Genomic DNA, 24,592 nt, shown 5'->3' on the forward strand with positions numbered 1-24,592 from the left:
TAGCACTGTCAACCAAATACTGGCCAATGGGCAGGGATATGGTCAGAGAGAGTGGGCAACCGTATTTTTCTGATTCACAGCTCCCACAGCCTACTTTCAGCTCTCAGGAATGGGTCAGAGGAAAACATTTTTATGGGAAGGAAATAGATATATTCAGGCAGGAGGGCATCAAGGGAAGAGCAGGAACTTCATCCACACCTGGTCAGAACAAGCCTCCTGGTGATGCTCCCAACTCCAGACCCAGCTGAAGGTTTCCAATCAACCCGAAGAGCTATGGGAATGAGTCCCCCCGGAAAGAAGAGATGCAAGTCTGCGATACTAAGGAGGGGGAAGATGACAGTTGAGTGCTTACTCCAAGCCCCGCATGGAGCTCAGCGGTGTCCATGACTATCATGTTACTCCTCCTAACAACGCGAGAGGTACACATTAATATAATGCTTATTGTCCAAATGAAGAAACTGAGCCTCTGAGAGATTAAGTAACTGGTCCAAGGTCACACAGCTGGTGACTTGAAGCCCATGCATTTAACGGAGTGTTTTCCAGGGACTGAGGCCAAGTTATCTGCTGGGACAGACATGAAGGGACAAGCACAGGAGGGTGAGCTGATGGGAGCATGCTTGGGCTAGTGAGAAGAATAATAAATATCATAGCCAACGCTTACTGCATGTGTACTAAGTACCTGCCCCCGTTTTAAGCCCCCTTACATGCATTCACCTGACATGAAACAGACCCCAAATACTCAACTGTCACATGAGGGGCCAAGATTTGAGGCTTTGGGAAAGACTTAGCAGTAACTGGCTACATTGAACAGACACAAAAGTCTCAGCTGCACAATAGATGTTCCTTCTGATCAGAGATAACCATTCCTTCACAATTTATTTATGAAAGGCCTGTTTTTTCACAAGCACTGTTCTAGCCGCTGAGGACATAGCAGAGAACAGAACAGATTCCAGAAGAAGGAGGAAATCCAGAAACATAAATAAATAAATATTCAGAAACATCCATATTTTTACCCTCTCATCAGGACTATCAGAAACAGAAAAAGACAAATACTGTTGTATTTGCCACCAGGTACTCCCCCTCTGTGTCCTCGCAGAATTTCATTTCAGTGGACCTCTGTGAACCACTTACGCGCCAGGCACTGTGTGGGGAGGCACTGGTTTGAAAGATGATGGTGAAGTTTCTATCCTTGAGCATAGTGTGGGAGACAGACAGGTAAGTGGATGATTATAGGTGATTTGTGCTATGCCTGAGGTGTGAACAAAATTCTGTAGGAGCAGAGAAGGGTGACTAATTCTGCCTGGAGGTGTCACATAATGTTTAATGGAGGAGAGGACTAGGACATGGCCAGGTGGAACCAAGGAGAAAAGAACCAGGGAAGAGTCATTTGTGGATAGAACGGCCAAGTTTAGGACTAAGTTCTGAAATGGGGACTGCACAGGGACAGCCTGACATGGACAGACAATGGGGGTTGGGGACGTCCACAAGAATTAATGATTTATTGGAAAGGAGGATCAAGGCTTATGTTGCTACCAGTTAAATAGACTGAGTTGATAAGCAACCTACCTACTGTTTCTTTATGCAGAAACCGTTCAGACGTCTACCATAGTCTAAGTTCCGATGTCAGAAAGATTTCAAGCCCTGCTGTACACATTAGGGGAGGGGGCTATAAATTGGTACGGCCTGTATGGAAGGCAGATTGGCAACATATATCAAAATTACAAATGCTACGTATATCTTGTGACCCAGCAATTTCACTTCTAGGAATTTATCTTCAGATGCATTTACTCACACATGAAATAACTTATGCACAAGTATGTATCACATCATTGTAATAGGAAAAGACTGGAAACAAATGTTCATCAAGAGGGGATTGGTTAAATAAATTATGATATCTCTTTAAAATGAGTTACTGTTCATTCTAAAAAAAATAAAGTAGATGTTTATGTACTGTTTGGAATGACAGTCAAATGAAAAAAGCAAGGGGGCAGAACCATTCATATATAATGGAAATGGAAAGAATTCGAGGCCTCTGTGGAGTGTTCTAATGATTAAGGAAACCTGGACTTCCCTGCCTCCAGACTTCTGGTATGTGATGAGAAACTCTTTACTGTTGAAGACAGCCAAGAAGGAGCGTTCTGCAACTTATAGCCAAAAGCATCCAGACATGTAAATCCGAGGTCTGTGGAGGTCTTTATTCCAGAGGACATGGAATAATGCAGAAGAGGGAGTTAAATCTGTGACTTGCAGATATTTTATTTTAACTTCATTTTAATTTCAGTGGGAACTCCCAAGTGCTTCCTCCCTATGGGTATTCCCAACTCTGGACCTCGGAGCAGCCAGTCATTCACATGATAAAGCTGTGAGGATTTCTTTGGGGACTGCATCTGGCAGGATTCAACCTGCCTGGTTTCTTTTTTAATACAACCTGACCAAAGCAAAAACGTTAAAAGCCTGATAGAATCTATTTGCAGTCAGGGGGCAAGGGGGCAATGTACCGAATACTAAAATCAAACCTTATACCATGGAATTCGAACAACTATTCTCTGCCCACAGGAAGACCCAGATAACCCAGACTTGCTGTCGTGACTGTAGAGGTGATAAGTCTGGATCGAGCCATGTGATCTGAGGACTTGTCCACACAGCTGAAATGGTCCTGTCAGTATCATTCAGACAATTTTAAGGACTCACTGTAACTCATTTGTCCATTTTTTTTCAAGAAAAACAAATATTTTCCCCTGTACCTCTGCTAGGTGCTAGGGATACAATGGTTAGCAAAATTGAAATGTCCTTGCCCTTATTGATTTATAGTCTAGAGGAGGGGGTGGCAATTAGTTGAATAATTATCAAATAGGTATATAATTACAACTGAACTGAGTATTATAGAGGAAGGGTTCATGGTAGGTAAGAGTGGTTATCTGTATTAGAGTGGGATCAGAGAAGGCCTGCCTGAGGAAGTGACATTTGAGCTAACATCTGAAGAATGAGTGGGAGTTAACTAGGTGATGTGGGAGAAGGGCGTTCCAGGCAGAAGGAACAGTTCCTGCAAAGGCCCAGGGTGCTGGCAGGGAGCAGAACACTCAAGAATTAGAAAAAGGTCAGTGTGGTTGGAGGGCAGAGAATTACAGGTGTGTGTTGGGAGGTGAGACTAGAGCCTGGCAAGGCAAAGTCAAGAGACACGTAAAGTATTTTTATAAGATCAGTAGAAAACCATATGTGTCATAGAGTCTTAGTTGTCCCCCAATATCCATTTTCCCTCTATTCTTTTGGAATTTGAACCCCAAAGTTTTGGCTTGGCACATGCCAATTAAAGACCATTTCCCCGATTTCTTTGCGTATAGATTTACCCGTGTGACCACATCTGACTAATGGGTTGTGAGCAGAAGGGCAGGCTTCCATTTTCTCCTATTTTATTCTCTCTGTCTAGAGTATAGACTTATGGTTGGGGCTGGAGAAACTATCCTAGACCATGAGATCGACACCATATGCTGAGGACAGCAAAGCAACAAGATAGAGGGAAACTGTATCCCCATCACCATGGGGCAGCCATAGTCCTGGACTGTTAGACTATATGTGACAAATTGATAAACTTCTAACTTGTTTTAACTATAGCTTTTTGGTCTTTATCATAGAAGTTATACCTATATTCTTAGTGGCTGTTAGGGTCTGAATGTTTTTATCTTCCCAAAATTCATATATTGAAACCCTAACCCCTAATGGTATTAGGAGGTAGGGCCTTTGGGAAGTGATTAGTAAGTCATGAGGGTATAGCCCTCAGGAATGGCATTGGTGCCCTAACAAAAGAGACTCTAGTGAGCTCTCTTACCCTGTCTGCCATGTGAAGACAGTGAGAACACTGTCATCTGTGAACAAGGAAATGGGCTCTCACCAGACACCAAATCTGCCAGCACCTTGATCTTGGACTTCTCACCCTCCAGAACTGTGAGAAATAACACGTTTGTTGTTTAAGCCACTAGTCTATGGTATTTTTCTATAGCAACCCAGATGGACTAAGACAGTGGCACACTGCTGAAGTGTTCTAGATAATGGAATCAGATTTCAATCTTGAAATAATCATTCTGGCAGCTGTGTGGAAAGCAAAAGCCATGAGAACATTCAGAAGCCATTGCAGTTCCTTATGGAGGAGGATGGTGTCTTGGACCTGCAAAGTAGCAGAGAATATGGGACCAGACTCCATTAGAACACCTTTTGTCTGGTATAGTGAAAAGACCATGGACTCTGGCCTTAAAGAGAGCTAAGTTCTACTTCTGAATCCACTACTCTAGCTACTATCTTGGGCAAGTTACTTAGCTTTTCAGTCTCATCTATAAGTTCATATTAAGGTTCTTTTTAGGGGGTGTTTGGTTAATTTTAAGACAGCCTTCAGACTTGAAGTGCAACATTGGCTCTTGTTTGGGTGTCCAGCCTGCTGGTCTACCCTGGAGACTTTGGACTTGCCACCTCCATAATCACTCTTTTCTTAAGATAAATGAGCAGTTCCTTAAGATAAATGTCCCCATTTTTCTCTCCCTCTTTCTCTATGTGTATATGTATATCATATGTATATATGCATATATACATCTATGCCATATGTGTATATACACACAAATCCTATTAGCTTTGTTTCTCTGGAGAGGCCTAATACGGGGTAGACTTTCTATGGATATATAATATACATACAGCTTAGTACACAAATATGAAGGGTACAGTTCAGTGAATTTTTATGAAGAGAATATGTTGAACCACTATCCACAAGAAGATATAAAACATTGGGATTCTGTGAAGATAGCTGTAGCAGAGGCATAGTGTTTTACTCTAAATCCCTACCAAAAAAAAATTAGATAGTAAAACTAAAAACCCCAATGGATAATATTTACAACAAAATTAGGTAGCAAGATATCCCCACACCGCCCAAAATACAAGTAGGTGGAAACAAGGCAACAAGACTTGCATGGAATTGTCATCTATGCAAAAGAAGGCAGAGGGAAGTAGTGGGCTTCTGATGGAACTGAGAACAAGAGGACACCAAAATAAGGCACGAGGTCAATTTGAGAAAGTACCAGAAATTGGGAGGGGTTTGGCCTACCTCATTGGTAGGTGAGTACAAGCAGCCTGGGACAAGGACTGAAATAATTGGGACACTATAGCCCATGTTAACTCTCAAGACTGGCCGTCAGGGCTCTCTGCCAGGACAGGATCCCACATTGAGAAGAAACTGCTGGGGGAAGAATCAACATTGAGCAGGATAGGGACAACAAAAAGAAGGCAGGCAAGGCTCGGATGATAATAGGGAGGGGAGCAGAGCCAAGAAATCTTAGAAAGTATTCTACTGTGTTCTTTATTTCTACATGAAAATAATTACTACAGAAAAGGGAACTCTGCGAAATTAGAAGAGTTATTCTGACAAACACGACCCGAAAAGTTCAGGAAAATTTATTTCACGTAGAAATACACAACAGGAAAGTATTGAGGCCAAGTCAATTATAGTTATAAGACAATAAGAAGCAGAACCACGATACTACCTACAGGCAAAGAAAGCATGCCAGAAAGGCCCAAAGAGCAGAGAAAACCTGTAACTGTAACTATTTAGAAAGGAGATAAAAGACATTAAAAATAGTACAAGATGTAAAAGAACAACATAAGTCAAAGTGAGAGACAATCTGAAGTGAGGTGACAGAACTCAGAAGAGAATTAGAAATGAAAGAAAAGGTAATTTCAGAAGAAAAGTCTACACTGGAAAAATGCTTGAGTGAACTGAGTACATAGGGCCCAAAGAGAAATAGAAGGCGAAAAGAAAGAAAACATTAAAAATTGAAATGAAATTTGACAAGAGTTGAAAAGGATTCAAAGAAGGAAAATTACAAATATTGAAACTAGTCAAGTAAGACTCATTGCACAGCAAATAGAAATCTCTGAGGAGGAAAATCAAGCAAGGACCTGAAGAGATACGATGGGGAGCTCCTCCCCCCACAGTGAGGCCTCAGAGCAACCCCTCAAGGAACTGAGGCCTCCTGCCAACAGCTACTTATTGAGCTTGGCTCTGGGTCTTCCAGCTCTATACAAGTCTCCAAAGGACCGCAGTTCCCTCTTTGTAACCTCCATTGTAACCTCGGAAGAGACCCTAACTCAGAACCATCCAGCTAAGCCACTCCCAAATTCCTGATCTCAGACGCTGAGAGAGAATAAATGCTTATCATTTTAAGACACTAAGTTTTAGGGGCTCCTGGGTGGCTCAGTCGTTAAGCCTCTGCCTTCGGCTCAGGGAGTGATCCTGGATCCCTGGGATGGAGCCCTGCATCAGGCTTCTCTGCTGGGAGCCTGCTTCTTCCTCTCTCATTCCCCCTGCTTGTGTTCCCTCTTGCTGGCTGTCTTTCTCTCTGTCAAATAAATTAAAAAAAAAAAAACACACTAAGTTTTAGAGTGGGTTTTTATTCAGCAATAGATAACTAATATAATGGCATTAGGGTAGCTTCCAGTATGGAGCTATTTCATTATCCTTGCTAAGCCTAATATATGTCTTATCATGAATATATGTGCATTTCCTGGGTATAATCCTAGGAGTAAAAATTCCAGTATCTTATTTAAAGGGACAAGGGTAGATTTTTGTGGGGCCTAAAGATTATATAATCTCGAAGCCCCTCTTAAGGAAAAGACGATAAGGGGTGCCTGGGTGGGTGGCTCAGTCGTTAAGCGTCTGCTTTAGGCTCAGGGCATGCCCAGAGTCCTGGGATCGAGCCCCACATCAGGCTCCTCCACTGGGAGCCTGCTTCTTCCTCTCCCACTCCCCCTGCCTGTGTTTCCTCTCTTGTTGGCTGTCTCTTTCTCTGTCAAATAAATAAATAAAATCTTAAAAAAAAAAAAAGATAATAAGGGGCGCCTGGGTGGCTCAGTCAGTTAAGTGTCTGCCTTCAGCTTGGTTATGATCCCAGGGTCCTGGGTTGGAGCCCCACATCAGGCTTCCTGCTCAGCGGGGTGTCTGCTTCTCCCTCTGCCCCTCCATCTGCTTGTGCTCTGTTTCTCTCTTTCTCACACATAAATAAATAAAGTCTTTTTTTAAAAAAAGAAAAAGATGATAAAATTATGAGTATAACATTAGGCCGGAAAGTGGATATTTGTTTAGAATGAGAAACAAAATCATAAATTCTAAATTCTTTTTTTTTAATTAANTTTTATTTATTTATTTGACAGAGATAGAGACAGCCAGCGAGAGAGGGAACACAAGCAGGGGGAGTGGGAGAGGAAGAAGCAGGCTCATAGCGGAGGAGCCTGATGTGGGGCTCGATCCCAGAATGCCGGGATCACGCCCTGAGCCGAAGGCAGAAGTTTAACCGCTGTGCCACCCAGGCGCCCCCATAAATTCTAAATTCTAAAAAGCTGATACAAATATCACAAAATCTGAAAAAATTAACAATTTTTAAAAATATCCTATAATACTTCTGTACTACATTTCTTGGCTGGATACTCTGTGATCACATTTGTACATGACAACAATTTTATAATAGTGTCTGAGAAAGAATGGAAAGATGATTTAGTCTTTCCTCTGGCATGGGTGATCAAAACAATTTTTTTAGCTTTAATGAGTTTGCTTTGGCTTCAAAACTGATTGATATTGTCATGTCAATTTTTAAGAGTGTTGTCTAATTTGGAAAAACTGCTACCACATTTCCTTCATATATGAGCTATGTGATTTCAGGGCATAATCAAATATATTCCTGACAAGAGAAAAATTCCATTTTTGTGTCTATGAGAACTGAATTCTCTATTTACAATTTTACACACCTGATGATTGGAAGAATCTTCCACAGACAAACTTCTGGCTCCCCACATTCAAACCTTGTTTGTCTTCCTTACTAATACACTTCTGGTACTAGGTATTGTAGGGTGTGTCCATTTTGCAGTGTAAGCTCTGATCTCACATATGCATCTGTTGGCGTAGTGAATGGGCCCTAGTCATCATTCTGGAAGACAGTCTCACACCTAGAATGAGTTAATAATGAACCGTACGTAGTAATGCCTGCAGATTCCACAACTATAGCCCACTACATAGGTTGAATGGTGCTCCCCCACCAAAAGATATGTCCGTATCAAAACGTCCAGAACCTATAAATGTGACCTGACTTAGTAAAAGAGTCTTTGTGGATGTGATTAAGTTAAGGATCTTGGGATGAGATCATGCTGGATTTTGCACGGGCCCCCAGTCCAGTATCAGGCATCCTTTACAAGAGAAAGGAGGAGACTCAAGAGCCAGAGGAGAAGGGTGGTACAAAAACAGAGGCAGAGATGAGAGTGAAGTGTCTACAAACCACGGAATGCTAATTATTGTCAGCAACTACTGGAAGCCAGCAAAGAGGCATGGAACAGATTCTCCCTCAGAGTCTCCAGAGGAAACCAAACCTGCTAACACCTTGTGTCCGACTGTAAGAGAGAAATACATGTTGTTTTAAGCCAGCAAGTCACAGGAAACTACTACAGCCACTGAACCCAGATTAAATATCCCAATTTGAGCTTGATCCCAGAAACCCCCATAGAGTCTCAATACCATCTGCATAAGGAATGTGTATCGGGAAATTGGAGCAGGAAGAGACAGCAGTCTTAGCTAATTTGGGTTCAAATATAATTTTTTCAGATTTTAGAAAAAATATGTAACTCTGACTGCACTATTGGGCCCCTCCCAGGAGATTAGAAGGGTCTGGGCAGTGAGAGTCCCTGAGGCTGACATTTAATAAGTTTTACAGGAGAGCTACCTCCATGTAGGAGGCCGTGTGGTGTTATAAAGACAAGTACAAGAACCAGATGGCCTGGGTTCAAATCCCAATTTTGTGACTATCTAGTTGTTAACTTCAGACAAATTACTTAACCTTTCTGTTTCCCAGTTTCTCTGTCTGTAAAATATGAATGATAAAAGTAATATCTGCCTCATAGGGTTGTTGACCTGGTTAAATAACATGATACATATAAAATCCATGATACATGTGACATACATAGAATAGTACATGTGCCCCCGTGGTAAGAACTCAATATATATTAGCCATTTTATGATTTACTAGGCAAGGCATGTACTAGGTAGGCATTGGGGTACAAAGGCAAATGAAAAACTGTCCTTGTCTTCAAGAAGTTCACTGTCTTGGGGCGCCTGGGTGGCACAGCGGTTAAGCGTCTGCCTTCGGCTCAGGGCGTGATCCCGGCGTTATGGGATCGAGCCCCACATCAGGCTCTTCTGCTATGAGCCTGCTTCTTCCTCTCCCACTCCCCCTGCTTGTGTTCCTTCTCTCGCTGGCTGTCTCTATCTCTGTCGAATAAATAAATAAAATCTTTAAAAAAAAAAAAAAAGAAGTTCACTGTCTGTAGAGGAAATCTATGTACAAGATGATAATACAATGCTTTAAATGCAATGAGATGGATGCTCTGTATCCCAGGTGTTATAGGAACACAGAGGAGGATCCTCAACCTAGCTTGGCAGGGGGTAGGGGTCATTCAAGGAAGGCTTCCTGAAGAGGGCGACATCTGACTTGAGTCTCTCATTATGTTGGTATAACAGGATGATTACTGAGCTATATTAATTTTTGAAGTTTTCCTGAGTTCATTGATTCAAATATTTATAGAATGGTTACTATTCTATAATAGGCACTGTTCTAGGTGCTGGGAATACTTAATGAACAAACCTATCAAAAAGCCCTGACCTTACTTATTTTGAAATGTATTTAACAAAATAAGTTGGATAGAGGAATAGAGATGTGATAAAGGAAATATAGTAGAAGATTAATGATAGACTGTAGGTGGTAAATATGGGGATTTTCACTGTATGGTTCTTCCATTCTGTATTATTAGAAAATTTTCATAAAAGAAATGTTGGTGAAACAAATATCTGCATTATTGAACACTAAACACCCACTAAGAGTATTTGGGTGGAAGATTTATTCTAATAGAAAGATGAATATTGTCTGTTATAAACAAAACATCCAAAACAGTAGCTACAGTTTGATCTAGTTTTATTTATGTGTATGCAGAAGAATTAATGCTGGGAGCAGCACATGCAAAGGTCCTGGGGAGAAAAGCTTTTTCTGGAGGGTTTGAGGAACTGCAAGGAGGCAACTAGGACCAGAGAGGAGTAAGGGAGAAGAAAGGTAGTAGATACTGCCATAGTGGTCATGGCCAGGGGCAAGGTTAGTTAGGCTCTTTTGGTTATCTATTTCTACATAAGAAATGATCTCAGGGACACCTGGGTGGCTCAGTCATTAAGCGTCTGCCTTTGGCTCAGGGCCTGATCCCAGGGTCCTGGGATCAAGCCCTGCATCCGGCTCCTCCGCTGGGAGCCTGCTTCTTCCTCTCCCACTCCCCCTGCTTGTGTTCCCTCTCTCGCTGGCTGTCTTTCTCTGTCAAATAAATAAATAAAATCTTAAAAAAAAAAAAAAAAGAAAGAAATGATCTCAAATTTGGTGGCTTAAAACAGCAACCATTTTTTTTTAATATTTCACAACTTGTGGGGCAGGAATTTGGACAGGACTCAACTGGGTGATTTTTCTGCTTCATGTGGCATCAGCTGAGGTCCCTCAGCAGTGTTCAAGTGGCAGATGCGTTGGTCTGTACGATCTAAAGTGTCTTCACTGTTATGTCTGCTGCCTTGATGGGGAGGACTGGAAGCCGGGCCTCTGTTCCTCTCCATGTAGTCTTAGGGTTTTTTCATGTGGTCTGTCCAGCAGAGTAGCTGGATTTCCTACGTAGTGGCTCAGAGTTCCAAGAGCAAGTGTTTTGAGAGGTAGGAAATAGCAGTTGCCAGTCTTTTAAAGGCCTGGCCCCAGAAACGGGCACAGTGGCACTACTGCCATATTCTAGTGGTCAGAGTCGTAATGGAGCCCACGTAGATTCAAGGGGTCGGGAGTGGGTCCCAGTGCACCTCTCAATGAGAGGAGCGTCAAAGACTTTGTGGCCATCTTTAATCTACCACATAGCCCCTTAGAGGTCATAGCAAGGATTTTGGCCTTTACCGTGAACAAGCAGGGAACCACTGGAGGGTTTGAAGGAGAGAAGTAACATGATCTGGCCTCCATTTAACAGAACTACTCTAGCTGTCGTTTTGAGAATAAATTATAGGAAAGGAAGAAGTAGAAAGACCAGATAGGAGTCTGTTGCGATAAACCAAGCATGAGAGGATGGTGGCTTGGGCCAAGATGGAGACCGAGGGGTCATGAGATATGGTGGCATTCTGGATACTTTGAAGACAGAACTATCAAGATTTGCTGACGGATTACATATGGGTGTGAAATAAAAAGAGCAGTCAAGGATAACTCCAAAGCTTTTGTTCTAACAAATGAGTAGACTAGAATGGCTGTTAACAGAGATGGAGATGACAGCAGGAGTAGTTTGGGGGGCGGTATCTATCAGGAGCTAGTTTTTGACACATCAAGATGCTGTACATCCAAATGGGGATCTCAACGAGGCAGTGTGTGTGTGTGCGCGTGTGTGTGTGTCTCTTCCATGGGATGAAATTCTGTAAGATGAGGATTTTGTCTATTTTGTTCACTGCCTGGCATGTGGTGCCACTTCATTAATATTTATTTGTTGAATACATAAAGTTCATATATTACTATGAGTTAGTTCACATAATCTGACAGTATCACATGCGGATAAGCATGTGGAGCAGTAGGAACTTCCATTGCTGATGGGGGCTGTGAACTAGTGCAGCTCCTTGAGAGAACAATCGAGCAATATCTAGCAAACGTGAAAATGTGCATGCCCAATACCCCAGCAATTTCACTACGGGTGTATTCCTGGAGAAATGACTGCACAGGTACACCGGAGCTATATAAAATAGATTATAACAACATTGTGGGCGATCATAAACCATTGAAAACAACCTAAATATCAGTCACCAGGAGAACACATAAATACAATTTACTCCCACAGCAAAATGTTATGCAGTTGCAAAGACCAACTTCAACAAGGATACATCTTACAAACTTAATGGAAAGCAAAAAACAAGTTTTGGATTAATAATAGCATGGTTTCACTTATATAAAGCTAAAATATGGACACCTTGAAAGATAGAAAACTACATAGATACATAGATAGATAGATAGATAGATAGATAGATAGATAGATAGATAGATAGATGATAGATTAGATAGATAGATAGATAGGGGATTCAAAGATGCCTCCATGTTCCCCCTTCTCCACGTTACTCCCATGATTATGCTACATTATATGGCACAGGGGATTTTTGCAGATGTAACTGAAGTTACTCATCAGTTGACCTTAAAATAGGCAGCCTACCCAGGTGAGCCTAACTATCCTAATCATACGAACCCTTTAGAAGCAGGAAGTTTTCTCCAGCTGGTCAAAAAAGTGGAAAGAAGAGACATTTCAAGTGTGGTAAGGATTCAATGGACCATTTTCTGACTTGTGGGCAGTCTCCAGGAGCTGAGACCAGCCTCCAGCTAACAGCCCGCAAGGAAATGAGGACTTCAGTCCTGTAACTGCCAAGAACTGCCGACAACCTAAATGAGCCTAGAAGCCGACTCTTGCCCAGAGCCTCCAGATACCCCCTTGTTGGCCTTATAAAATTTTAAGTAGAGAACCAAGCCAGGCCTGCCTGGACCTCCGTCCTACAGATGCAAGTTAATGAATAGATGCTCTTTTAAGCCTCTAAAGGTTTAAGTTCATGGTAATTGTTATACAGCAATGACACACACAGACACACACATTTGCTTAATCAGGATCTATATATGTAGTAAGAGAATAAAGAAATATATGTAAAAGACAAACACCAAATCCAGAATGTTGTTTATTCTCTTGGGTGGTTGGTGATAGGGAAGGGGCTTTTGGGGAGGAGAAGATAAGGGGATTAAACCGTAGGCAGTATTTTGTTTGAACTAGGAGGTGGATATGTTATTTTATATATTTTTTGTGTCTCACATATTGTATAACCATTTTAAAGATTCCTGACCCTCAGTCATAGCCTAGAAACAGTAGAGATGACAGATTTTGAGGTGCCCTTTGGCCTTGGACAATGAGTTCCCCCAAAGGACTGTGCTAGACACCTTTTGTCCTCTGGAAATACCTTGTCATCTTTGGGAGGAGGATGGAGTCCCCATAACAACTAGGATTGAATTTCCCTCCACCTAATAGGAGTGTGCTAGAAGTTGGATTTAACTTACCAAAAGAAAAAAGAAAAAAAAATCTGCACACTCAAATTTGTGTTCAATGAATGAATGAATGAATGAAAAGATGAATTATGAATGGATGCCCAAGTCCCATAGAATCGCCATCAAGATTGTGTATTTAGGGGCACCTGGGTGGCTCAGTCAGTTAAGTGTCTGACTTCCGTTCAGGTCACGATCTCAGGGTCCTGGCATTGAGCCCCACATCGGGCTCCCTGCTCAGCAGGGAGCCTGCTTGTCCCTCTGACTCTCCCCCTGATGCTCGTACTCTCTCTCAAATAAATAAATAAAATCTTAAAAAAAAAAAAAGATTGTGTTTGGACCACAAAGTGGGATAGGAAAATATTGTCCCATTGAAGAATAATCCACAAACAATCTGAAAATAAATAACCTTGGAGTTTAAAAAAAAAAAAAAAGGACAAATATGAACCATGTGGTAACTGAAAATTTTGGTTTGTCTGGTGCCCTAATCCACCCCCCGCCCCAGAGCTTCTCCGAGGCAGGCCAGACAAGGAGTTCTGGAGTCCTGGACAAGAATCCTGGGGCAGCTTAAAGCTCAAAACCACCCCTACCCCAGCCCCCCAGAGACACCGTGCTAATGGCCCTGATGATAACAAATGATTCTGTGTTGGCCACAACTGGCTCTTACACTGGTTGGACGCAGACTTGATTCAGAAGCATAATGGAGGGTGAAGCATCGGATTTCTTATCTGAGCAGAAAGCTGATACCTAAGGAATGCAACCTGGCAGCAGTCCAGAAAGAAGGCTTGACGATTGTGCAGGCTGTAGGGAAATGGCTTTCCCGTCCCAAGGCTTTTACTTTGAGGAAGGGCCACTGAGACGTGACGAAGAACTCCAATCACCAGCTATGGTTTGGACAGCGAGGTCTGAGGAATCTAGTAGGAAATAGGCCTTGGGGTCAGAATCCAGGCCGGGTCAACAGTGTCTCTTCCAGGTTCAGTCCTTCACTGACAACTGGATGTCAGACACTACCCTCCTCAGCCATTAAGACCAAACATGTACTTCTCCGAAGTTACCAACAAATTTCCAGAGGGAAGTTCATTAGGCAGGATCGTTTTGCTGGCAAATATTAGATTTGCAACTTACATTACCTTAAAATTAGGAAAAAAGCGGGGAGGAGGGGCATTTACTGGATTATAGACCTGTGTCAGGCCCAAGTGGATCCAGCAGCTAGAATCACATCAGGAACGTCTCTCTCCATCATCTATTGACTCTTTCCCTGTGCTTTCATTCAGATGACCTCGCTCCATGTGGGGGCCAGCATCTCAAGGCTTTCATCCCACCAGCTGAGCAACCTCAGAGGGGGAAAAAAGTGCCTCATTCCCACTAGTTCTAGAGAAACTTCAAGAATGGTGTCTCATTGGACTGGTTTGGGTCACCAGCCCATCCCTGACCCACTGTGACCAGAACAGCAGGTGGTTGGGTGTGTCTTGAATCTAGGCAGGTAAAAACCACATGGATTGGGAGAGTGGAAGAAGAGATTTCCCAAAGGTAAATAGGGTGTTTTTTTTTTTTTTTAATCAGCGATGCTTGGCCAGCAGCAACCATAGTGAGGCTAAACAAAACAGGTGCGATCTAGCCATCTGCCAGAATTTTCTTCTCCCTCTTAATAATTTCTGATAGTGATGCCACCTTAAGACCACCTGAAGAAAGTATGATTCCATTGGCCTGAGGTAGAGTCCAGAAATTGTATTTCTACGATGTTTCCCCAGGTGGTTCTGCTGAGCAGAGAAGTTTAGGAACTAGTAATTAATCTAGTGGACAACCTTCTTACTCTGCTCCCCACTCAAAATCAAGTGAGTATATGTGGGGTTCTAGCTTATAACGATCAACTGCCTTTTTACTCAGAGGAGGTAAAAATAAAGGATTATCTTTATATTTTGAGACCAGGGAGATGAAAGTGTAAATTAATGAACCTGTTTCAAAGCCCATCCCCCACCTGCCCCTAATCTGGGACAAATAGGAGATCAACGGAAGTGGCTCCTAAGATGTTGGGCTGGTTAGCAGGCCCATCGGGGCTCTTCACCTCTTCACCTCTTCACTCACACAGTAACTGATTAACTCTTCTGCTCCGAGGGTGGGAGTCTGTCACCGCCAGCAAGGAGCTGCTGAGGCCAGCTCTGCCTTGCAAAAGGTGCTCATCATCATCCTGGCCTGGGGTCAGACAGGGAAAGGCATGGACTGGAGAGAACCCAACTCAAGGCAGAGGAACTGGACCTTAGTTAGCTTGATTTTGACTCCCTGCCAGTAGTTGCTTACTCTTGAGAATTCAGGACAAGCTGGAGGTGGATTAGCTACAATGGTGGAAGGTGAAGGGGGGATGGGCGGGATTAGCCAAATAGTCCAATCGCATCCTCCGTAGCGGGTCGTAGGACACTGATCAATTTACTAGTATTATTGCTCATGTCTCTATCATCTCTGTTGTATGCTCTTTGAAGGCTGAAGCCCCACCTCACATTTTCTCCTGGTCCCAGCACCTAGCCCGGTACCTCATAGGCTACAATTTCTCAAGCAGTATTTGCTAATCCGGATTTTCTAACTTCGAAGAACACTTTCTCAAAGTCCTCGAACCCTGGAACTGACCCTACATAGAGTCTCTAGAGCTTTGGAGAGACAGCAGGGTATAGAATGAGCAGGCAGAGCATGCCCCCTGAAAAGCACAGTCAGAATGTGGGGCCAGGGTGGCACCTGGCACATCGCTGGTACACAGAGGCTCACACACACACAAAATTTTTTTAAGATTTTATTTATTTATTTCAGAGAGAGAGCAAGCGTGAATGAAAGAGAGAGCAGGAGCAGAGAGGGAGAGGGAGAAGCAGGGTCCTTGCTCAGCAGGGAGCCTGATACAGGGCTTGATCCCAGGACCCCGGAATCATGATCTAGGCTGAAGGCAGACACTTAACCGACTGAGCCACCCAGGAGTCCTGAGGCTCACAAAATTAACGAGGCCCACATTGGACCAGAGAAGGGGACCAGCTCCTGGTATGCCGTCAGGTCCTCGTGACCTCAGGAATCAAATCAAGCCAACCGCCCAGGGGACAGTCTGAGTAGGATAGCTGCCAGTACAATAGCCAAAAAGAAAGGATGGTGTCAATTTAGGTCTCAACCAAACCAAAAGAAATGATGGTACTGTCCTGGCTTTAATGAAGAATGTTCTTATGAGGAAAAAACAGAAGAAAACGTAATGGAACAGGTCAAGCAAACCTCTCCTGCTCTGTGAAAATAATGGTGACAATGTAATTTGTAATAACGCACATTTTATGAACACCAAGCACCATGCCCATGGAATATACAAGCATTGTGAAGCATTGTGAAATTCAATAAAATCTTTTTTTTGTTTTTTTTTTAAGATTTTATTTATTTATTTGAGAGAGAGCATGAGAGAGAGAGAGATCACAAGCAGGGGGGAGGGGCAGAGGGAGAAGCAGACTCCCCACTGAGCAGGGAGCCCTATGCGGGCCTTGATCCCAGGATCATAACCTGAGCCGAAGTCAGATGCTTAACCAAATGAGCCACCCAGGCAGCCAGACTCAATGCAATCTTACAACAACCCTGTGATGGTCTACCTTTATAGACTTCAAAAGAATTAAGAAATTGTTCCAAGTCTCCCAGCTCATTAGAGGATGGGCTGTATTCGAACTCAGACCTGCATGACTCTAGAACCCACAGAGGAACCCCTACACTGTCTGTCTCCTTTAAGGTGACAAATATATTCTGTGTTGTTTATGAACGAGTCAGATCTCTTCTTGGCTCCTCCCTCTGCTAACAAAGGAATCTGGCCAGTGAGCACCTTCTTTAATCCCAAAGGAGGTCTGGATCCCAGGGCTCTGACTCTCTCAAGACACAGCTCCTAAAACTCCAGGGCCTCTAAATGATTCCTGTATTTGCAATAAGAAAGTCTCTCGTGGTCATGACTAGAGTCTATGAACCAAGTACCAAGCGGGAGTTGTTGGGACAGAAGAAAGCCCGCCTTGGGGCAGAGAGGTGAAGGCTATGTGCAGATCCAGGGAACATCTGAGCTCGAGTTCTCAAAGGCCCTTCTTTTCCCCAAAGAGTCTCCAAGAGCAGGGTTTTAAGACCTCACTGGGGCTAGGTCAGGGTGGAGGGAAGGTCCTACCTCAGGGCGCAGAGATCTGTGCTCACAGGAATTGAGACATAGGAGGACAAGGAAAGGGACCTGGAACGAGATGAAGACCCTGTCACAGTGGCAGCTTCCCTGCAGCCACCTGCCTGGTTGAGATGGAAACACTGATTCCAGCTCCAGCCCCCAGACAGGCTAAGAATATCCCAGAAAAGCAACAGCCACCACCCCCGCCCTTCTTGATCTGCTCCTACATCTGGAGTGCTATGCTGGGTGCCAGCAGGGGCAGGGAGGAGACAGAGTGGGGGGTGAGGCTTCGGGTGGGCACAAAAGGGAGGAGAGGGAAAAGGGCTTGGTGGGGGCAGGACAAGGTGAACTGAGAAATAAAGCTACTGAAGGGAGCTGGAAGGATTGGAAAGAGAGCTGTGCTCAGGGGATGACAAAGGAGGTAAAGGCAGGAGCGGGGGAACTGGGGAGAGAAGATGCAGGGGTGAGGATGAGGAGGGCTGGCATTGGTAACCTGAAAGGGAGACCAAGGCTTTATTAAGGACAGAGGCGGAGCCTATGGAAGGAAAAGGAGTCCCCAGCTCACCCTCATCCTGCCCTGACCCCTAATCCTGGGCTTCCAGCATCTCAGCATCAGTCCCCTCTCTCCCTGCCCCAGGGTGCTTCTTCCTCATCTATGCTTTCCACCCCCATTCTCTGCTTTAAAAAAACCTCTATTTGGCCTCCTCGGTGAAGTCCTTCTAGCAAGGGGCCTGCTGAAATGGGAAGGGTGGGTGAAGGTGGGGTCTCCCTCCTGACCTTGGGTAGCATCTCCTTTGTCAGGTTCATCTCTTCTCTCTGCTCATCCCCTTTCCCCACTCCCCACTGTCGCCTGAGGAAGGCTTCTCCCTCCACTGCCTCTTGTGGCCTTGCCCCCCTCCACCCCAGCTCTCCTGGGCTAAGGTCTTTGGGAGAGGGAAGGAAGGCTGGGTAGGTGTCTATCCTCCCCCTTTGTGCCCCTCAGGAGCTGAGACCCTGGGGTGAGGATACTGGACCAGTGAAGGGGTGGGGGCAGCAGAATCCAGGCATTCGGATGTCCAGGCTAAGTCTCCACCCTGGCTGTTCTAAGAACCTTCATTGTCATCAGCCTCTCTGTAGGGGCCCCTTGGAGACATAGGATGCAATGTCCTTATGTTCTGGGGCCTTCAGCCTTAATGTTTACTAGGGAGAACCTGGACCACCTTGGCATCCTGTCCTTTGTCTCAGAACTTTTCAGGGACCCCACTAAAGCCTGGAGGGACCTCGGGAGATTTGCATGACTGTGAGCCTGAGCACCCTCCCCTTCCTCTCCGTCTCCCTGGCTGAACTGCAGAAACGCAGGCCTCACGGTCGCCATGCACACAAAGCCTGAGCCCATCAGGCAGAAACAGACTAGGGAGAGCCAGACAGGGCTGGAGCTAGAAAATGAAACAGATTCATAGCCTGGGTTTTATTTAGAGTCAGAATTGTAGAATTGGAAGAGGCTTTAGGAATCATTTTTTTAAGTCCAGTCCCCAAGATGTTATCTGATGTCTTTAATATTCATTTGTCCAATAATGAAAGTAACATATATAGAGTCCCTGCATTTTAATATGAAGAAAAGGAGGCCCAGAGAGCTGAAATGACTAGAACTCCTACCTCCTGCTTCCTAGACTATGGCCTTTCCAAGAAGATGATAAAAACAGCCAAAGGGCAGGGGAGCCTGAACATTGTTGCCTGGAAATGTCCCCTTAAAGATGGGGCTCATCTTCCCAGGGTGGATCAGTGAAGGGCTCATCTCTAAGGTGGAATTGGTGCTAATTCTCATTGATAAGGCTGCATTCCTACACAGGCTAATACCCTGGTCTAAGCCTTCCAATTCTTGGTCGAGGCCTACAGTTCTTGCTTTAAAGAGCTTTCAGGAATAACCATTTAACTGGACAGGGTACTGTTCTAGGTAACCTACCAAGTGATGGAGATAGACAAGGAGGCTGGCCTGGGAGGGAGGCAGTTTTCAGGGAAGGGGAGTCTAATACAGCCAGAGCTGTTCCAGAGGAGAACGCACATTCATGAGAAATGGCGAGATGAGAAGTGACATACAGATCTTTTTTTTTTTTTATGGATCTGTTTTGACTATTTCGTCTGCTTCCTTTAAAAATTCCATCCATATTAATTTTGTACATCTTTGACTCAGGACTCAGAGCCCAGCCCGTAAACAAGTTGTTATTTAGTAGCTGCTGTCGGGGAAGGAGGTTAGAAAGACTAATGTCAGGAAGAGTGCTAGGTCCCTTACAATCAGTCCAAAAGGGCTTCTTGGAGGAGGTGGATTTTCAAGAGTTTGACAGAAGAAGGCAAGGTAGTGGTTTGAGGAAGGGTTCTGGCCTAGTGGTAGGAACTCAGAGATTCAAGAGGGATAACCAAAGTGGGAGGGTGGAGAGTGTGAGCCAGAGAGAGGGTCTGATGTGGGACAAGGTGAAGAATGAGAAGAAGAGTAAGACCTTTTAAGGCACCTGTTTTGGGGACCCTAAAGCAGGGAAGAGAATTCTTGATTCTGACCCAGAGGACACTAGGTCACAACTGAGCCTGGAGTGGGGGTACCATGGTGGTGACATCTGTGGGTGCTGCATAAATAGAAGATCTTGTCCTACGTGACACCAGTAATAGGCCTTATGTCAATGAGGGACTCCTGGGAGTAGAGCTGGGAGGACCCACGTGCCATTCAGATCCACATGTTTCTGCTAGGGCAACTCAGTCTCTAAGGGACCTGTCCTTAACTACTGGTGAGCCTATTGTTCCTTGGGTGTCAGATAAAGGCTGACTCGGAGGCCTTGTAGGAGGAAGTGGGACCAATTACAGGAGCTGAAAAGAGGGAACTTTTTTTTTTTTCAACTAGGAAGAGAACGAGAGGTTGCATAGGTCAGCTCAGGCTGCAAGGTAATAATGATCAGATCTCAGGGGAGCAAGAGACACCCTGCTGAGAAGTGCACACTGGGTGCTGAGTCAGGAAGCGGATACAAGTCTGTGTGTGAGAGGTGGTAAAGAGATAGGGAATCAAGACAACCAGACCATAAGCCTCCAGGAAGGTGTGAGTGAGCAGGGGCTCTGGGAGAGCTGAGAAAAGCTGGTGCCTCTGGTGGCAGAAGGGGGTTCTGGAACAGCCTATATGGAAGGAACCACACCCACACGTGTGCATATACACAAAGCGACAGTAGTGGTCCTTAGAAGTCATTTTGGTGGCATGTGAAGAACATGGAGGTGACTCCAGGGATAATTCTAAGGGTTTTGCTGAATCCATAGCAGGGCCTTCTCTCCCCCTCATACCCATGTCCAAGGCCCACTTAAAAAGTTGGAAGACTTCTGTGTTGGGGAGCTACAGGGAGCAAGCCTGGAGAAGGGTGAACACTGTCCTATAAGGTGGGTAGAACAGCCCCAAAACCAGCTGGGCTCAGGACGTGCAGGTAAGGCCCAGAGGACAAAGGCCTTGTGGGTGCTGAGGAGGGAAGAGAGAGGAATGGGCAGGATGTAGCCTAATAGCTTGCAGCTGGGAGTGGTGACAGCTGGGACCTGAATAGCAGAAAGAATTTAACAATGAAAACCCACCTCAACCTGGACCCAGTGCTAAGCTGGAGGTTGGGTCAATCCTCTTGGGCCTCCCTCTGTGCAGGAGATCCCCTCTCCTGTCTGAGCCTGAGACCAACCCATCCAATTTCCAGCACTTCCCCAGGAACCAATCATTCATCACCCACCCAAGTGTGGGATCAGGGTGTGTTGGTGGGGAAGAGGAACACGAGAGGAACCACAAAGGGACCAGAGGCTAGGGCCTCTCCGCACAGACTCAGCTGCAGAGAATCAGGCTGGCAAACGGCAGACTCAGGCATGTATCTGATGGTCTGGCCGCCTGCAGAGCAAAGGCCCCCAAGGAGGGGGTTTGTGACCTGCAGGAAGGGCCCCATCACAGGTAGAGCAAGAAGATACCTTCTGCACTCCCCCACAAGCATCACCACGGTGGCCTTATGGCATGAAGGGAGGAGAGGAGAGCTAAGAGGTAATCGACCTATGGCCAGATTGGAGAAGCCACTGCCCACACTGCCCCCAGCACCTAATCGAAAGAGGGGAGAGGCTGTTCCCACGGCTTTTCTGCTACCGCGATCCAGTTCATCAAAACAAGCTGACCCAGGGCCTTAGGACTTGGGGGGGCGGTGTGAGGGGGAGTGGGAGCCGCCACACCCCTCTCCCCAGCTCTGACCCTGAGGAGGCCCTTCGAACTAGGGCCACCTCCTCCTCCTTTACCCTTCTGGTGTAGGGAAAGAACCAGAGAATGAGGGTGGGGGTGGGGCGGGACTTGAGATTGGTATGTGAGCTTCTATTGGTCAGAGGAGCTGCCGGTCAGGAAGGCAACTGGGCGAAGATTGGCTGCGTGAGCGGGGCGCGGCGCGGCTAAAGACGGGGTCCAAGGGGTGGGGCTGACGCTGCAGCTGGCGCAGCTCAGACTCCGAGCAACCGCCGCGGAGCAGCCAAGCAACCACCTTCCCCTGCCCGTTCCCGCGCCCGGGCCGGGGCTAGGCCCCCCACCGCCGGGTCTCCGGGGGCTGCAGCAGCGGCGGCGGCGACAGCGGCGCCGCCCGCGGTTCCCACCGGGGCCCGGGCGCCGGCCCCGCTCTGCAGGATGGGCACGGTGCTGTCTCTTTCCCCCGCCTCTTCGGCGAAGGGCCGGAGGCCCGGCGGGCTACCCGAAGAGAAGAAAGCACCGCCCGCGGGGGACGAGGCGCTGGGGGGCTACGGGGCGCCGCCAGCAGGCAAGGGCGGCAAAGGCGAGAGCCGACTCAAGCGGCCGTCCGTGCTCATCTCGGCGCTTACCTGGAAGCGCCTGGTGGCCGCGNGCCGCCGCCGCCGCCCACCCCCAGCCCCGCAGGCGGCGCCGCCGGTGCCTGGCGGCTCGCCGCGGCGGGTCATCGTTCAGGCGTCCACCGGCGAGCTGCTGCGCTGCCTGGGCGATTTCGTGTGCCGACGCTGCTACCGCCTCAAGGAGCTGAGCCCGGGCGAGCTGGTGGGCTGGTTCCGCGGAGTGGACCGCTCGCTGCTGCTGCAGGGCTGGCAAGACCAGGCCTTCATTACACCCGCCAACCTGGTGTTCGTGTACCTGCTGTGCCGTGAGTCGCTGCGCGGGGATGAGTTGGCATCGGCCGCCGAGCTGCAGGCCGCCTTCCTCACCTGCCTCTACCTCGCCTACTCCTACATGGGCAACGAGATCTCATACCCACTCAAGCCCTTCCTCGTGGAGCCCGACAAGGAGCGCTTCTGGCAACGCTGCCTGCGCCTCATCCAGCGGCTCAGCCCCCAGATGCTGCGGCTCAACGCAGACCCCCACTTCTTTACGCAGGTCTTTCAAGACCTCAAGAACGAGGGCGAGGCCGCTGCGAGCGCCGTGGGTCCACCCAACGGGGGCGCGCCCGCGGCCCCCGCCTCCTCCTCGGCCGCCAGGGACAGCTGCGCGACCGGAGCCAAGCACTGGACTATGAATCTGGACCGCTAGGGATTCCCGAGGGTCGCGCCCGCCCCCCACCCCTGCCCCTGACACGCACTCGGAGCTCCCGGGACCATCAAGCCGCCGCCGCTGTTACCGCCACTCCGTGCCGTGGCCGGAGGAGGAGCCGCCCCTGTCCCGCAGGGGAAGGTGGAGGCCAGGACGCCAGAGGCCGCGGCTCTGGATTTGCTGGGCATAGGGTGGGGGTGGGGGATGAGCGCGGGAGGGGGACCCCCAACCTCACCCTTTCTGTCTCTCTACAATTCTACCCAGGTCTCCTCCTTCCCTTCCGTGTGTGTCTGTAAATCCATCTCCCTCGGTTTTGACTATTTCCTCCCCTCCTTCCTGTACCTTCATCTTTCCTCCTGTCTGCCTTCCCATCTCTCTCTCTGCCTTTCCATTTTCCGTACCTTGGGTGTGTATTTCCGTCTCCATCTTACCCCCTACTTGACTATCTTTGCCTCCCCTTCTCTTTCTGCACCTGTGTCCCCATCTCCCCTTCTCGTTCTCTTTTCCTTGCTCCTGGCATGTGTCACCATCTTCCCTCCTGTCTGCTTACCACCCCCCACCCCGTCCGCCTATGTCAGCTTGCATTTCTTCCCCCTACTGAGCCCCCTATATCCCCTTTCCCAGACCAAAGGGAATATTAATTCTTGATTTGGACTGACTTCGGTGCGGCGAGAAACTGCAGCCCCAGGAGCCCAGACAACCACCAGGATGGTCCTTCGCCCCACCCCCACCTCCTCTCCCTACCTTTTCCAACGTGTTGCATGCCGGGAGTTGGGAGGGGGGAGGGAGACTCCGGCTTCAGGAGGCTGAGGTTTGGGAGCAAAATCAACCTAGGAGGCCACCCCGGCGGCGGCAGCGCCTCAGCGGAAGGGCGGGAGGAGACAGAAACTCTTCTTACTCTGGGGGAGGGGTACCCCCCTTCCGTATCCTTAGGTGTTTTTGTTCCTCCCCTTTTAATTTATTTGTTTTTTTTCCAGAGGGAGGGGGGAGGGGTGGGTGTTGGGCCGGGAGCTGTCTGAGGTGCTGATTTGAGGCCGGACTGGAATCCTCCCGGGAGGGTACCAGGGACTGGGTTGGGCCTGGTGCCGTGTCCAAGGTGCCAATGATGCGGGCCGACGGCGCGGGCTGCACTGTCTGTCTGTCCGTCTGTCCCAGAGAGAACTATAAAGCGCTGGAAGCGCCTGCAGATGGTTTTGCGCGGCCTTTCTTTGGGCCCCGGGAGGGAGGGAGTGGGATCGGGAGTGAAACAGTCACAGATAGGGCAGGAGGGCCCCCATGGGCTTAGTGGGGAAAATGGGTCCCTGAGAACTGCTACTCTTTCCGTCACCCCGCCCCCACATTGGCTTCCATTTTACAGAGAGTAAAGTAGACAGAGGTTGAGGCCTGGTGATAAAACTGAATCCCCTCACACACTATGCCTCCATCTTGTCTCACTTAGCTCTTCATTAATGCCCAGGCCATTCAGGGATTAAATGACGAGGACAGCAAAAGTTGTACCCTTTACAAAGTAGTCCATTGAGGTAGATCTAGCTAGTTATGATTGCTGCTTTTCTCTTCCTCCTCCATCTCTCCCCACTATATATACCGTCTAGAGTCTAGTTAGGCCTGACTAAGCCTGTGCTCACCACTCTCAGGTGGGGCCTGACTGTCACACTCAGCTCCACACCCCTCCTCCAACCCTCTGGGTTGTTTCAAGGCCATTTCAGTCACACGCCCACCCAGGATAGCCTTGGGAAGTCCGTCCCTGCTTAATATTCAGATCTGGCTCTTTATCTCCAAGGGAGGCTAGGACACAGG

General features: G+C 47.0%; 1 protein-coding gene across 1 annotated transcript; it reads left to right on the forward strand.

Moving 5' to 3' along the window:
* Nucleotides 1–21,660: 21,660 nt before the first annotated feature.
* CDK5R2 (cyclin dependent kinase 5 regulatory subunit 2) lies at nucleotides 21,661–24,000 on the forward strand. The gene has a single exon (XM_019807250.2). It carries the CDS (start codon nucleotides 21,929–21,931, stop codon nucleotides 22,793–22,795), a length of 867 nt encoding a protein of 288 aa, XP_019662809.2. The 5' UTR covers nucleotides 21,661–21,928; the 3' UTR covers nucleotides 22,796–24,000.
* The last annotated feature ends 592 nt before the right edge of the window (nucleotides 24,001–24,592 follow it).

The sequence above is a fragment of the Ailuropoda melanoleuca genome, chromosome 2 (assembly GCF_002007445.2).
Source record: "Ailuropoda melanoleuca isolate Jingjing chromosome 2, ASM200744v2, whole genome shotgun sequence".
Lineage (NCBI taxonomy): Eukaryota > Metazoa > Chordata > Mammalia > Carnivora > Ursidae > Ailuropoda > Ailuropoda melanoleuca.